General features: G+C 51.3%; 1 protein-coding gene across 3 annotated transcripts; it reads right to left on the bottom strand.

The window, feature by feature from the left end:
* Window positions 1-3,535: 3,535 nt before the first annotated feature.
* Window positions 3,536-13,569, bottom strand: AEN (apoptosis enhancing nuclease). Of its 3 annotated transcripts, XM_072950754.1 has the most exons (5): window positions 13,475-13,535; window positions 10,787-10,942; window positions 8,704-9,307; window positions 6,164-6,364; window positions 3,536-5,561 (listed from the first exon to the last, which is right to left on the bottom strand). In XM_072950754.1, exons 3-5 carry the CDS (start codon window positions 9,241-9,243, stop codon window positions 5,325-5,327), a joined length of 978 nt encoding a protein of 325 aa, XP_072806855.1. In that variant the 5' UTR covers window positions 9,244-9,307; window positions 10,787-10,942; window positions 13,475-13,535; the 3' UTR covers window positions 3,536-5,324. The 3 variants fall into 3 exon arrangements, with proteins under 3 accessions (XP_072806855.1, XP_072806854.1, XP_006198619.1); XM_072950753.1 differs by lacking the exon at window positions 10,787-10,942 and having other exon boundaries at window positions 13,475-13,569; XM_006198557.4 differs by lacking the exons at window positions 10,787-10,942; window positions 13,475-13,535 and adding an exon at window positions 9,486-9,592.
* Window positions 13,570-13,825: the final 256 nt, after the last annotated feature.

Raw genomic sequence — 13,825 nt, 5'->3', positions numbered from 1 at the left:
GACAAAGAAGCAGCTGTGGAGGGAGCTCCCACCAGCCCCACCATATTTCCTAGGGGCTACTCTCTCCCAGGCTAGAACTTTGACCCCCTTATAACAGTGCCTGAACGTAGGGAGCACTCAGTATTTACTGAATAAATGAGTGAGTTATAACTGGGGCAAAAACAGTATCAGCTTTAATGAAGAAATCATTCATCAGATGAGATTGAATGATGAGTTGGGAGCCCCCCATCTTCCCTCCTTCCCCAGATCCATAGAGGACAAGCTTTGAGCAGTTGGATCTGATTGTCCGCAGTTGTCACAAAGATTTGTGGCTTAGAAAGAAATTTCCCCAGGTACTTGGTGTTTTCACCGAGTGACACCCAACTTCATTTAACATATCTCAAAAATAAAACCAGATACTGAAATATGTTTAAAGGATAAGGCATTGTTCTTGTTTGTTGTTCAACTGGTTCAAATTTGAGTTAGGAGTTGTGTTTGGTTCCCATTTTTGAATGAGCAACTTTTGCTTGAATTCAGACTGGGAACTTTTTGTTTCTCAGATGCATAAAGGCTTGTTACTCTGATTTATGGGGAGATGAAGTAAAATTCCTGTTACTTTAAATGATTGTGCATTGAAAAAGTAACCCCCTAAAGATCCAGTTGAAGGTTTCTGTTTCTACAATCCCCATAGGACCCCACATCCCTCTGGTGAACCGCACACATCAACGTCCCCACTGCAGGCCTCACCCCCTCACCTCCACTGGCCTCCCTGGGACTCGGAACACATTCCTGCCCCTCCGATTCTTTTCCCCATGGTCGTTGTGGTCCTGCTCCGTGGTCAGGTCCAAATCAGCACCTTCAAGTCTTCCCTGCGTTTCTCTTTTCTACGCATGGCCCTGCCCCAGTCCTCACCTGCCCCAGCTGGCACCGGGGTCTCCCCACCTCCTTCATGCCCTGCTCTCAATTGTCCTTCAAATCTTACCAGATTAATTTTCCCAAAACCTAATATCTTGCATTGTTTGTCACAGCACTTTGCTCAAGAACTTAGTGTTGTCAAATCAGAAACAAAAATCAAAATTCAAACCTCAACTCCCACACAGTTCCCAAGACCCTCTTGCATGCATCGTACCTGTCTTTCCAATCTCATCTTGGACCACTGTCTCCACGTTGTCAAAATGGTGACTCTTCCCAGTGCTTCAATACGTCATCCTGCCTCCTTTACTTTTTAAAAATTTTTTAATTTTTAATTTAATTTTTTGTGAGGGAGGGGAGGTAATTAGGCTTATTTTTTTAAATAAATAATTAGATGTTAATAATTGAGTAATGTCTAATTAATAAATTAATTTAATTAATATCTAATTAATAAATAACTAGGTTTATTTACCTTGGCAGAGGTACTGGGGATTGAAGCCGGGACGTTGTGCTTGCTAAGCACACGCTCTACCACTGAGCTGTACCACCAGCCTCTCTCCTTCAGAGGTGTGTCATTCCTTAATTCATTCACCACATGGTAGGGGAGGACAGACCTCCGCCTTCAGGTGGAGGAGACAAAGGTCAGCCCCTCTCCTACACCTTTACCCACACCCCCTTCTCACCTCCTTTCCCACCACTGGCCTTTTCTGTCCCCAGAGCCTGGACATGTGCTGTCCCTAGTCTGGAAAGCTTCCTGCAGGTTATCTCTCTGGTTTGTTCCCTTTCCCTCCCTTCTCTCACCAAGGCCTTCCTGGCCTCTATCTTAAACTGCACCTCCTATCCTCTTCCCCGGGTCTCTTGCATAGAAATTCGCATCCCCTGAAATAACGCAAAGTTTACTTGTTCACTTAACTTTCCCCCTCCCATTTGTTTGGTTTGCTGTGAGGGCCCCCAGCACCTGGAATCCTGCGTGGATCATGCTGACTGTTTTCAAGTGTATTGTCTGTGTGCTCTGAGGATGGACCCAGGCACTGGCGAGCAGTGCCTAGGGGAGGAATCCCTGACCCCAGCCAGGAAGGTGGGCTGAGAATTTCCTAGTGATGATGTGTCCCAGTTTTACCTGGTGTCCCTCATCGGCCAGACCAAGTCCACGAATCTCAGTGGTTCAGGGGACAGCAGGAAAGTGAGTCACTCAGAGCAAACCTCTCAGCCTTACAAGACACACATTTTGCCACAGTTGGCCCACCTCTCGTGCCTGTAGCAGGTACAAAGGTTACCACTGTGTGGCCTTCTCTGAAGCCCCAGCAGAGTACAGGGCGCAGGCCAGGCAGATGATTCATAGCAATGGGCCAGATACCTTTCCCCACAGGCAACCTGCCCTTGGAAATCCAGCGCAGCCTTCTCCAACCTCAGCCAGACACGTACCCCTAAAGTATGTATGTAAATTTCTAAGTTATATACCACAGATGGAACCATTGCAGTCAAATACCAGCAATTGTATGTGGTTCAACTTAAAACAGGTCAAACTGTACCAAAGGAATAATTTTCTTAAGACAGATATAAAAAGAATGAATTAAAAATAAACTATATACCAATAAACATGTGAAAAAGATGCTTAGCATCACTACCAGGGACATGCAAATCAAAACAAGATTATCACCCCACGTCTGTCAGAATGGCTGTTCTTAAAAAGACCACAAATAACAAATTGTCAGAGAGGATGTGGAGAAATTGGAACCCTTGTGCACTGTTAGTGGGAAAGTAAAAGTGTGCAGCCACTGTGCAAAATGAACACAAAAAATTGTGTTCCTCAAAAACACAATTGTAGTCCTTAAAAAACTGAACACAGAATTACCGTGATCCAGCAATCCCACTTCCGAGTATACACCCAAAAGAACGGCAAGCAGGGCCCTGAAGATATAGCAGCATTATTCACAATAGCCCGGGACAGGGACATAACCCAAATGCCAGTGGATGGATGGTTAAACAGAAGGTGGCAGGTCCCTCCAAATGATTAGTCAGCCTTAAAACAGAAGGAAATTCTGACACACACTGCAACCTCAGAGATGAACTCTGAGGACATTATGTTAACTGAAATAAGCCAGATGCAAAAAGGCAAATACTACAGGATTCCACTTATAGGAAATATCTACTCAAATCCATAGAAACAGAAAGTAGAACCGTAGTTGCCAGGAGCTGAAGGGAGGAGGAAATGAGGGGTTATTGTTTACTGAGTAGAGTTTCAGTTTTGCAAGATGAAACAGTTCTGGAGACTTAGTTGCACAACAAAGTGAATACATTTAACAAACTTAACTCTACACTTAAAAGTGGTGAAGATGGTAAATTTTACAGTATCTATTTTCATTTAAAACTAAAAAAATCTTAAGAGAAAAAAGTGAGTACATACCTTCAGAGAAACAAGTTTAATAAAATTGTGCTCTATATAACAGGGCAGTTACAAAATTAAAAAAGAAACATAAATTCTGCGGTTCTAGTATTTTCTTGCCACATCCCATAGCATCATCTTGAAAACCACCCACCTCAAAGGCGAAAGCTGTGAGCAAGATTCAGTGTCCCAGTAGCCCCCAAACCCTCCACCAAGCCAGCCTCCCACCCTAGTAGAAGAATTCAGAGAAAAGGCCAATTCACCCAGTTTTCCAATTGAGTTTTATTCCAGAACAAATGGTTTTACAAAGCCAATTTTAAACCCAGTATGTTTCCCCACTGCTCCATCCTCCCTCAACCAGCAGACCAAAGAACTGAAGCTATAGCTTGGCTGTGAGTGTGGCGTCAGCTACACTTTAAGTCCTGGAGCCAGGCCAGCAGCAGACAGTGACTCAGTCAGCTCCCAGAACAACCTGTGGTCTCGAGTTCACAGTAGTGTGGTTTCAGTAGTGTCTCTTCCTTCCTGGTCCGGGAAACTTGCTCACACTGACATGAAATCCATTGTCACTTCCTGCCTGCAGTGGAGGGACGCTGAGTGAAGACAGGTCATGCAGCACAGGGCACGGTGAGAGCCGGAACTTCCACCTTGTGTCCTCACCGACCTGGGCCCCACCTGCTGCAACAGCCACAAGGACCGTTCTGCCTGGGCCAAGGCCACTCAACCCGAGGGCATGTTCAAGGGTTATCCAGAAGAGGCTGACACCAATCCTTAAAGAAAAAGAGCTGCTCACACTGACCTCAGCTCACTATGTGCCGAGCACCGTGCCAAGGAGTTAGCGCTTCATCCTCGTAACCCTGTGAGGTAGGTTGTATCACTATCCTTGTTTTACAGATGAGGTAACAGACTCAAGAGAGGTCACGCACTTGCCTAAGTCTCCAAGCCACTAAGTGGCAAGCAAAGATGGCGTTCAACGGTCCTGTGTGACCTGAGCTCTTGGTTATGCCAGTACCCCAAATTGCCCCTTAGGAAGAAAGAAGGAAAGAGGGCTGGGGGATGAAATCCTGACAGAGAACATTTTTAGAAAACTGGAGACAACTCAAGCACCATGGTGACTAGGGGCACCCACCCGAGTGCAGGCACAGCTGCATGGCCATCAAGGCCCAGCCCGGCCCCAGCGGACCTGCCCTCTGCTCCTCTACAGCCCCGCCGCCCTGCCCGCAATAAATAAAGGTTCCTTGTGGGCAATTCTGCGCCGGGGTCCCAGAATTCAAACTGCTGTCTTGCTTCTCAGGCTTTCGCTTAAGAGAGCCTCGTGCTGGGTGGGCAGGAGGAATGCCTGATTTGGGTCAAAATAAACATGCTGGTCTCTACCCAAAGCCTATCTGTTCCCCTCCTCCCAGAATAGTGATGTCTGGCAGCTGTGAGGACCAGCTCCCCACGGGCCTGTGGGCTCTGCTCTTCCATTGTAGCCTAGTAGTTCCTACAATGGCTCAGCCAGAGTGCCAGTCCTGAGAGAGGGGGAAGAAACGTCCCTGAAGTCTACAGAGAGATGGCCTTATCTCTACAGCTTCAGGGCATCTTTATTCCGAACCTGAAAATGACTGTGGAGGAAGAGGTAGATGGCAACAACAGAAGAAAACCTTACCCCAGGCCACTGAGCTGAGCCAAGGGAGGTCCAGGGCATTGACCCCTCCCCCCCACCAGCCCCAGAGGAGACATTACCCCTGGAGAGAGCACAGCTTGGGGGCGGGAAGGCATGACAGCCCGGGGCTGTCTGTGGGCACCTTCCCTACTCCTGCTGGGCTCCAGCAGCTGGTCCGCCTGACATTTTCCTGGTGTCTGTGAAGAGCCATTAGCAAAACCACAGGAGTCAGGGGGAAAAAGCAGACCATAGCCCTGGAGAGGGGAGGGCTGGGGGCAAAGGGAGCTCAGAGGACAGATGGTCCCAACTCCACTGACTCTTGGGGCAGCTGGCAGCATCCTGCCCCAGCCAGGATGACGCCCTAGTGCTCTCCTGACCCCACTCTCCACGGGAGCCTCTCCTCCCTCACTCCCTCCTGCCCTGCACCTCCCCCGTTCCTCTGCTGGTGCCCTGGGCCAGGTCCTCAGGCCAGTACTGGTCCTCCATATACTGCTCCATGTCCGTGCTGCTGTCGGGGTCTCTGTCCTCAGCGTGCGTCTGGAGGCTGCTGGCCTCCTGCTCTTCCCACCGCACCTCCACCAGCCGGTAGAGCTCCATGGCCGTCATGGCGTCTTCTACCGACGAGTGCCCGTGCTGGCCCACCTGAGGATGACAGCCCACCCATCACTGCCCGCAGTCCCGGCGGGAGGCCTGGCCCTCCGGACTCTGTGGACAAGCCAAGGGGTGCTTATTCTCAGAATGGGGGTGCACTGCCTGGTACAGTGAAAAAGGCATGGGTCCTAGTCACCCAGCAAAGTGCTGGAATCTCAGCCGTGCCACAAGCCAGCTGGCTTCTCTAAGCCTGTTTCTTCAAATATAAAACATGATGGAAAAAAAAAATCCCTGCTTCAAAGGCTCATAAAGCAGATGGAATAAGGAACACGAGGTGCAGCAGGAGCAAGTTACTCGGGGTCCCGGCTGAAGGCTCCACTCTGGTTGCAGGAGATGAGGTTCTACATGAAAACACAGGGACAGAGCCAGGAACTGGGCAGGAGACAGGTCTGAAAGAGATCAGCCTGGGGGATGTGGCTGGCTGTCACACTGCACTGGGGAAGGAGGACTGTGGAGGGAAAACCCCCAGGGCTACACGCGGGAGCCCCGGGACCTGACTGGGAGGCTGGAGGCATGGCCTGTCCGTGGTCCAAAGGGCATGGAGGCCAGGCCTTCTCCCCACACCCTCTGCCCAATGCTCCTGCACCACGTACCTGGATTTTCTTGTGCAGCAGCTGCAGAGCCAGGTCCTTGAGAGAGACCCGGGTCCGGGTGTGGAGGCCCGGCTGGCTGAGGAGGTTCGGGACATAAGTGGTATCCCGGGTCTGGCCCCGAGGGTGGACGTACTTGAGAGCCTGGAAGTCGTTGTGCAGCGCGTGGCCCACCACCACCTTGCCCTTCAGGAGCTTCAGGATCTGTAAGCAGGAGTCAGGAGGGCCCCACCATCAGGTGGGCACAAGACACATCCCGACACCCTGATCAGGGGTGCGGGGACCCCTTTGGAGGGAGGCAGCACGGAGAGGGGAGACCATGGGTTCCCCCCTCAACCAGGCTGCCCAAGTTTGAATCCAGACCATCTACTCACTACTCACCATACCCAGGGGTGTGCATAAGCATCCCCCGCACCTGCAAAACAGGAAAGCTGCCAACAGCCCTGACGGGGTGGTCCTGAGCATCAGGGAGCTCTAGGGCGGTAGGTCACCCGATACAAGCACTCCTCCCTGCTGGCACAGGCCCTTCTCTCTCAGCCTGGAAGCCCTCACCAGCCCTCCCGCCCCACCCAGCAGGTCTCAGCTTGCAGGTTGGGAGGCCTCCCCTGTTCCCTCCTTAGGGGGATTCACACATTTTCTAAGGACATGTTTAGCTCCAGCAGGGTCTGTCCAACTCCCCCTACTGTAAGCTCATTGTAACATGCAGGGACCATGTTTTCCTGGACTAGTGATGATCAACGAAAGCTCAGCACACAGTGGGTGCTCAGTGGAGACCCACCGGGTGAAGTCACAGAACTGGGCAGGGCACTGGAGACATTATCACCAACAGCAGCTTCTATACTATTAACAGAACAGTCCCTCCCTTCAGGATTCCGTCCCTTTGCCCCTCTGCTGTACACGACTCCCATTTCTCACCCTCGAAATCTGCCCTCCGGCTCAGCTCTGACCATCGGCACAATGTGTTCCTCTCTTTCCCGCCTTCCACCCTCCTCAGGCCCCGGGCAGGCCACGACCAGAGCCATGGGCCTGCAACACCCTCTTTACTGGGCTTGGATCTCCTTATCTCCCGCCGCTGGCCTCCCACGGCCTGCCTCTGCTGGCGCCAAGTGTGGGTTATTGCTAAACTCAGCTCTCACAGCATATGGGTAAGGTGCGTTTAGACTTCTATGGTAGGGGAGTGCCACCCACCCCAGTCACCCCTCACACACACACACAAGCCATGTAGCGCATTCCACACTGGCTCAGAGTCTGGGCAGATCAAAAGTGGTCCTGCTCTTGGCAGGTCGAGGGAAGCACCAAAGAGCTAGAGGGTTCTCCACAGCCCTCCTTTCCTGTTCCTCCCACTCCTGATCAGTCTGCTTGATAAACAACCTTTTGAAAGATATGCGTTGGCTGTATCTTATGTGAAAAAGGAAGACACAAGATGACTTATACAGGTATCTCCTAAATTTACCTAATCCCACAAATAACCCAGAAATGTTACGTAGTTCTGCTACAACCCTTGTTTTGAAAATGCAAAATGGTCCAACAGTGGTTAATGTATTAGGACTTGATTTGAGAATAATGCAAATTTCGCCCTTGAGAAACACCCGGTGAATGCAGGGACCGCACCCAGCTGCACTGAGCCACCAGGGAATCCACAAAGTGCCCATGCTTCCAACACCTACCAGCCAGCTTAATTCACCTGCCTGCTGAGCCATGGCTGCCTGCACCTGGTGTCCCCACTTCCTGACTTCTGGTAACTCCCTCCACCCCTCCACCATAGTGCTGGCCGCCACCCTCCTGACACCCACTTCCCTGAGAGTTCCAGGTCTTTTTCAAGGCAAAGTGCCACACTTACTGGTGTATTTACGCATTTCTTAACCACTGAACCTATGCAAAATGGCGCTACCGCTATTACTAAGTTTCTATCTTTTTATTTTTGGCTGTCACTGATGAAGTTTTCTGAGGGCCGTGTCCCTAACCCCATTTCCCTATTAGCTCTAAGTTTTTTACTGTGCAAGTTTGAACAGCGTGATGGCTTTTAGGAACCCTCCCAAGGCTTAGAGACCTGCTGGATTAGAATCTCTACGGAGGGGTCTGGGGACAAGGATCCAGCATTGTTAATAAGGATTTAGGCATCTCCCATGCTCAAGGATGTTTGGGACATTCCTGGCATGTTAGTGTGGTCCCAACCACTAATTAATTTTTTTCAAAGCAATGAAAAAACACCTGAAGGTGATACCACCATGGGCCTTACAAATTTTATGCAGACATGTAACACTTTTATAACAGAAAAGCAAATGCAGAGCGTAAGCTATTTCAAACCTTACAGTCCGCACAGCCTTTCCACAAAAACGATTGCGAACACCCCAGCAGTCCTTCCATGCAGGAAGGGCAGATTTCTATTCACCCTTTTCTATGGAGAAAAAACCCACTGTTTGGAGAAGTAAGTTTCCTGAGGTCTCTCGCTTCCAGAGGCTGGCTAAGTGTTGACTCAGACCAGGGACTGCTCTTCCCAGCCCATCACACCGACCCAGACAAGCCCCCAGCCCTGCCCTCACCTCCTTCTGGGCCACCTGGAAGGGGATGGCCTTGCGCATGTGCTGCCGAGTGATGCCGCTCCAGCGAGTACGGTAGTCCACGATGGGCATCTCAGGCCGGATGTACTTGTCGTAGAGGACGTCGCCATGGTAACTCACCACAGAGCAGCGGGCCAGCTCACTCACTCGCCCTCGGGGTCCCGTGCCCACCATCTCACAGTCGATAGCCACGCACCTGGTGGGCATGGGACCAGCAAATTCCCTGGGGGTGGACTTTCTGCTGGCAGAGGCATTTCCAGATGCAGCCTTTGGATGCTGCCTCGCCCTGCTGGCGGCTTCCCTGCCAGGCGGTGCCCCCCACCACATGTGCAGTGGGGAGGATCCCGGTTCTGGGGGTGTGCTCAGCAGCCCCTGCTCCTGAAGCAAAGCCTTCCGGGCCATGAACCGCTGGTGCTGTCGGCTCCTCCTCTTGTGCTTCCTCCGAAGCACATCCTTGGCATTCAGGCTGGCCAGGGAAGGACACAGGCACTGGGCAGACTCAGGAGCTTCCCGGGGTACCATCCCAATCAGCTCACCGCTCAGGGCAACGGAGGCCTGGGAGGTAACCTGCCAGTGAGGCAACAACCTGGGGAGAGAACACAGAGGGCAGAGGGGCTGGGTGAGGAGGGTGCCAGGCCAGCCCCGCCCCTCCATCCCCCACTTCCTCCCTGCAGTGTTTACTGCCGGGCTGCCCTAGAGCCCTATACTTTGTCTCAGGATCCCAAGTGGAGTCACAGACCTATTTTAATAATAATCGCACTCACACAGTCAATCCCACATGCGGAATCACACATGGAATCACTCAGTCTTCCCAAAAACTTGAACAAAGTATCATTATCCTCATATACAGGTACAGAAGCTGAGGCCTATAACCTATAATGAAAAAGAATCTGAAAAAGAATATATATATATATATGTATATATAATTGAATCACTTTGCTGTACATCTGAAACTAACACAACATTGTTGATCAACTATAATTTAATTTTAAAATAGCTAAATAAAAATTTAAATAAAAGATATTTCAACAAAAATTTTAAATCTTCAAAAAAACCTGAGGCATAGAAGTTAAGAAACTTGTTCAATTAGTAACAAAGGCTGATGTAAACTCAGAATCCACGCTCTCAACCTCCAAGCCGTAGCTTACCTGCAATGTTAGTATCAAAAATTTTAGAAAGGTATAGTTACGGGAAAATAAAGGTTACACAAAAGGTATATATATGAAGTCCCATTAAAAACAAAACCAAAAATCTTCATGAAATGTGAAGGCACATTTCCACAGCAGAACCTGGAGAAAATATTTCACAGGAAGCTCACAATAGTTGTTTTTGGGTCTGTGTTAACAAAAATGATGTAATCCACTAAATGACTTTCTAATTCATTCACGACAATGTCTACAAACATTTTAAAATAGTTGGATGTGTAGTTTTATCACTGAAGCCTATAGGCACTGGTGTGCTGGTAAACCAGCTCAAATCTTAAAGAGAAACAGAAAAAAACCCTGCTCTGTAGTGCTGCAGATTTCTGTGGTACCCTCCAAGTTCTCCATCCCTGAGAAGAGATGCTGTTGCAAACCACTGCCACAGGAAAGGTTTGATGTTCACATGGGTTTGCAAATCCCATGCAATAAGGCCAGCATCTTCCCAACAGCAGATGTAGCTGGGAAAGTTTCCTCTTGTTTGCTGTGCTAAGTCAGCTGGCACATTTTTAAAACACCAGAAAACCAGGGCTTTGAAGTAGGCAAAGCAGGGGCTAACTCAGCTCTGTATGTTACCTAACCACTGAGTGTCAGATACTTTGCATGTAAAATGGCCCGACTACCCTTCCCACGGGAAGAGGAAATGGCCCAATCTATGTGTGCTGGGATCTGTGTATATTACATGCAGCAGGGGCTCAATAACTAACTACATGCTCCCTCCTCCACCCACTCTGCCCCGAGAGCTGAGGACTCCAGCTCATGGTTGGTTACCAGCTCTTCCCAGGCCAGAGCTGCCTCAGCCAGGACTCACTGGCCCCTCCCACAGGCCTTCCTCCTGCCTCCCTTCCCACTCACATCCCTCGTACCCTTTCTGTGTCCTCCAGGAAGCCCTTCAGGAACAACCCTTTATGCCTCTGGGTTGCACAGGCCAATGCCACAGAGGCCTCTGGGGTCCCAACTGGGCCAAGTGCTGGGCAGAGAGTTACAAAAATGAATCCTGGACTCCAAGGAGTTCAGTGTCACTGCAGAGACAGAAATGAAGCAGAAAGTGTGTGAAGGGCTGCGTGTGAAGTGCCAGGGGAGGAAGTCAAGTCTGGGTGAAGGTGGAATAGCATCCCTCCAGGTGGAAGGGAGAGGAATGAGTGGCCACATCAGGGGAAAAGAGAAGTACCCCACGATGGAGGAAGAGGGGCCCACCAGCACCCTGATGCCATTTGGCCGTGAGGCACAAGGTGGGCCTGGCTGCAGGAACTGCTCTTCTCCGCTTTTTACCACTTAACCTTCTGCCCCAACTCTAGGAAGTCCAGTACACTGGTGGCTTTTCCCCAAGCTGTTCCTACCCTCAATTAATGTCCCCAACTGGTCTCTGCTGGCCAAGTGAGGGAGCCCCAGAGGCACCTCAGGAGGTCACTGAAATATGGAGCAGTAGCCCTGACCCCAGACATTTACAGTCTAGCTGGGGAGCAAAGAAGTTCACCCCTCTGTGCTCTGACAGCACAATCAGAGAATTTACTACACCCTTCAAAGTCAGTAATTACAGTCTGCCTCAGAGCACTCTGAAGGCAGGGATAGAGCCTTGTTTGTCTCTGTCCCTTCTCCAACAGCCAGCCTGTGACTTGGCATGGAGCAGATCTTCCCCCAGAAGTGTGTGAACGGAGCTGACACCAGGCCTGCTCTCTGCCAACCTATGGGGACTACAGAGCTGGAGGAACATCTTCAGGAACTCTAGGCAGGGAAAGTGAGAGACAGTCAGAAACTTACAAGGGTGTGCTCAGGATGGGAGCCATGGACTAAGGACTCAGGCCTGACTCACCAAGCCGGGTATTTGAACAAGCAGAAACGCTGGTTCAGAGAAGGCCTGGCAGTTGGTGGGAGCTGGGGGGAAAGAGAAGCACTTTGAAGGGTTTCAGAAAGGTCTCCCAGGCAGCCCAGGAAGGGAAGGGCATCCAGACAGACAAAGTCCAAGAGGCAAAGCACATCCACTGTGGGAAGGCAAGGAGTTTGGTGCAGCAATTGGAAAGCAAGAAGGTAGGGGATGAGGTGATAAGTGGAGTGGGGACAGTCAGAGAGAATTGTCCCTGGACCGTGGCAAAAGTTTGAGTTTAATCCAGAGACGGATGCGGGGGAAGGTGGGGATGCACTTAACTGCTCAGAGGTAGGGTGCATGCTTAGCTTGCTTGAGGTCCTGGGTTCAATCCCCAGTACTTCCATTAATAAATAAACAAACAAAACTAATTATCTCCCCTCGCCCCTCCCACCCTAAAATCCAGAGATAGATGGGAGCCATCAATCTCCCTAGAGTTTTGGGACAGGTGACCCATTCTGACTCATCCCTCTGCTTGCTTATTCCTTCCCCAAGAAGCCTTCTCCTTGTTAAAGAGGCTCTTTAACTATAATCAGCTTCCTCATATTAACAAGCCACATATTCGGGCTGACAAATACAGAACCTCAGTTTGCCTCAGCCCAGCAATAGGGAGAATGAGGACTAAGAAGACAGAGACTGATCCCACTAATAAATGACTTCCGTTGGAGAGGAGGGCCCTTTCTTTTCTCCTCCGGGTCAGGAGCTGAGGCCGGGCTACAGTTGGTCGGTAGCTCCCTGACACTACTGGCAAGGTTCCAAAGGCCGCACAAGTTAGGATCCCTAAGAAACAAGGTCTCTGTGGCCTTGTGTTCCAAGAGGAAAACAGTCCTTTCTACACGCCCTGACCTAGCTGACGCATCAGAACCAACAATTAATCAGGAAGGGCACGCCTCCCTCATCCTGGGCCCCCACATGGAGCTCAGTAGGGCTGGGGAAAAGTTTTGCTCTAATAACAACTCTTTCAGTGAAGGCGAACATATCTCTCTCCAGCCCAGAACCAGAGCTAGATGAACTGGACCAAGACAGAGTCTCCTAACAGAAAACGAGGGTTTATTTAACCGGAGCATCCAACTAGGTTAAGGGCTTCCCAAAAGCAGTTCATTACCAGAATCAGTTAAGACATCTTTTAAAAGGCCGATTTCTAGGTCTACCCCCACACCTTCTTAACTGCCATTTGGGGAAACAGGGCCTGAGAATCTGCATTTTAAAGAGCGCCCCACCCCCAGCCATGATACTAATAATCGCCCGAAATTGAGAAAGGTTGGCTCTATAAAGTCCCCTATGCTACCAGGAAGTTCACGAGACAAGAAAAGTCCGAGGAAAGCCCCGCACTGTCTCCCCCAGCCGCCGGCGTTCTCCGAGAAGTGACGTGTGGGAGGCCTGGCCTCACCCCGGCAAGGACTGGGGCGTTGGTCACTCCCTGTTCTTGGCGCCCAGCAGACGCCCACCAGGCCGAGCCTCATCGCCCAGAGCCGCCTCTCAGGCCCGAGACCCCGGAGCGGGTGAGGCCGGGACCAGGCTGCGCCTGAGGCCAGGCCTGCACACCGCGGATCCCGGGAGCCGGATCGGCCCGGCCGGGGCGTCCGCCGCGCAGGCCGGGGGCGGACACAAGGCGCAGGGCCCCGCGGCCAGGGACTCATCGCGTCAGCCCGCCCGACCCCGCGATCCCCAGCAGGGTCCCCGAGATCACCTGAAGCCCCGCGATTCTCCTCACGCTCGCACGTGGCGTCCAGGCAGCCCGCAGCTCCCACATGCCCGGGCAAGCCCCGCTCCGGTCGCCCGCCTATTGGCTCGCTGAATGGCAGCGCCCGCCTAGGACCTCTTCTGATTGGCCGGGAGCCTGGCTAGCTGCCGGTTGGCGCTTGGGAGTAGGGGGGCGGGGACTCCCAAAGGGGCGTGGTTGGTGCCACAGGACCTCCAAGCCCGCGGGAAATGTTAAAGAGACTGGTGAGGCGCTTGGCCTCCTCTCTCCCGGTTCGGCTCTCATCTGTGTCCCCAGGTTCCAGTCCATCCCGCTCCCTGGGTCGGGATGTGGGCTCCT

The sequence above is a fragment of the Vicugna pacos genome, chromosome 27 (assembly GCF_048564905.1).
Source record: "Vicugna pacos chromosome 27, VicPac4, whole genome shotgun sequence".
Lineage (NCBI taxonomy): Eukaryota > Metazoa > Chordata > Mammalia > Artiodactyla > Camelidae > Vicugna > Vicugna pacos.
This window is presented reverse-complemented; position numbering and strand designations above follow the sequence as displayed.

What these genes read in the sequence shown, in the direction of transcription:
- AEN (XM_072950753.1), bottom strand. Translation starts at nt 9,243, where the DNA reads ATGGTACCCCGGGAAGCTCCTGAGTCTGCCCAGTGCCTGTGTCCTTCC. An exon ending in TCCAGGTGGCCCAGAAGGAG is followed by an intron (nt 6,365 to 8,703) that starts GTGAGGGCAGGG and finishes TCCTGCTTACAG; the next exon opens with ATCCTGAAGCTCCTGAAGGG. An exon ending in TGCTGCACAAGAAAATCCAG is followed by an intron (nt 5,562 to 6,163) that starts GTACGTGGTGCA and finishes TGTCATCCTCAG; the next exon opens with GTGGGCCAGCACGGGCACTC.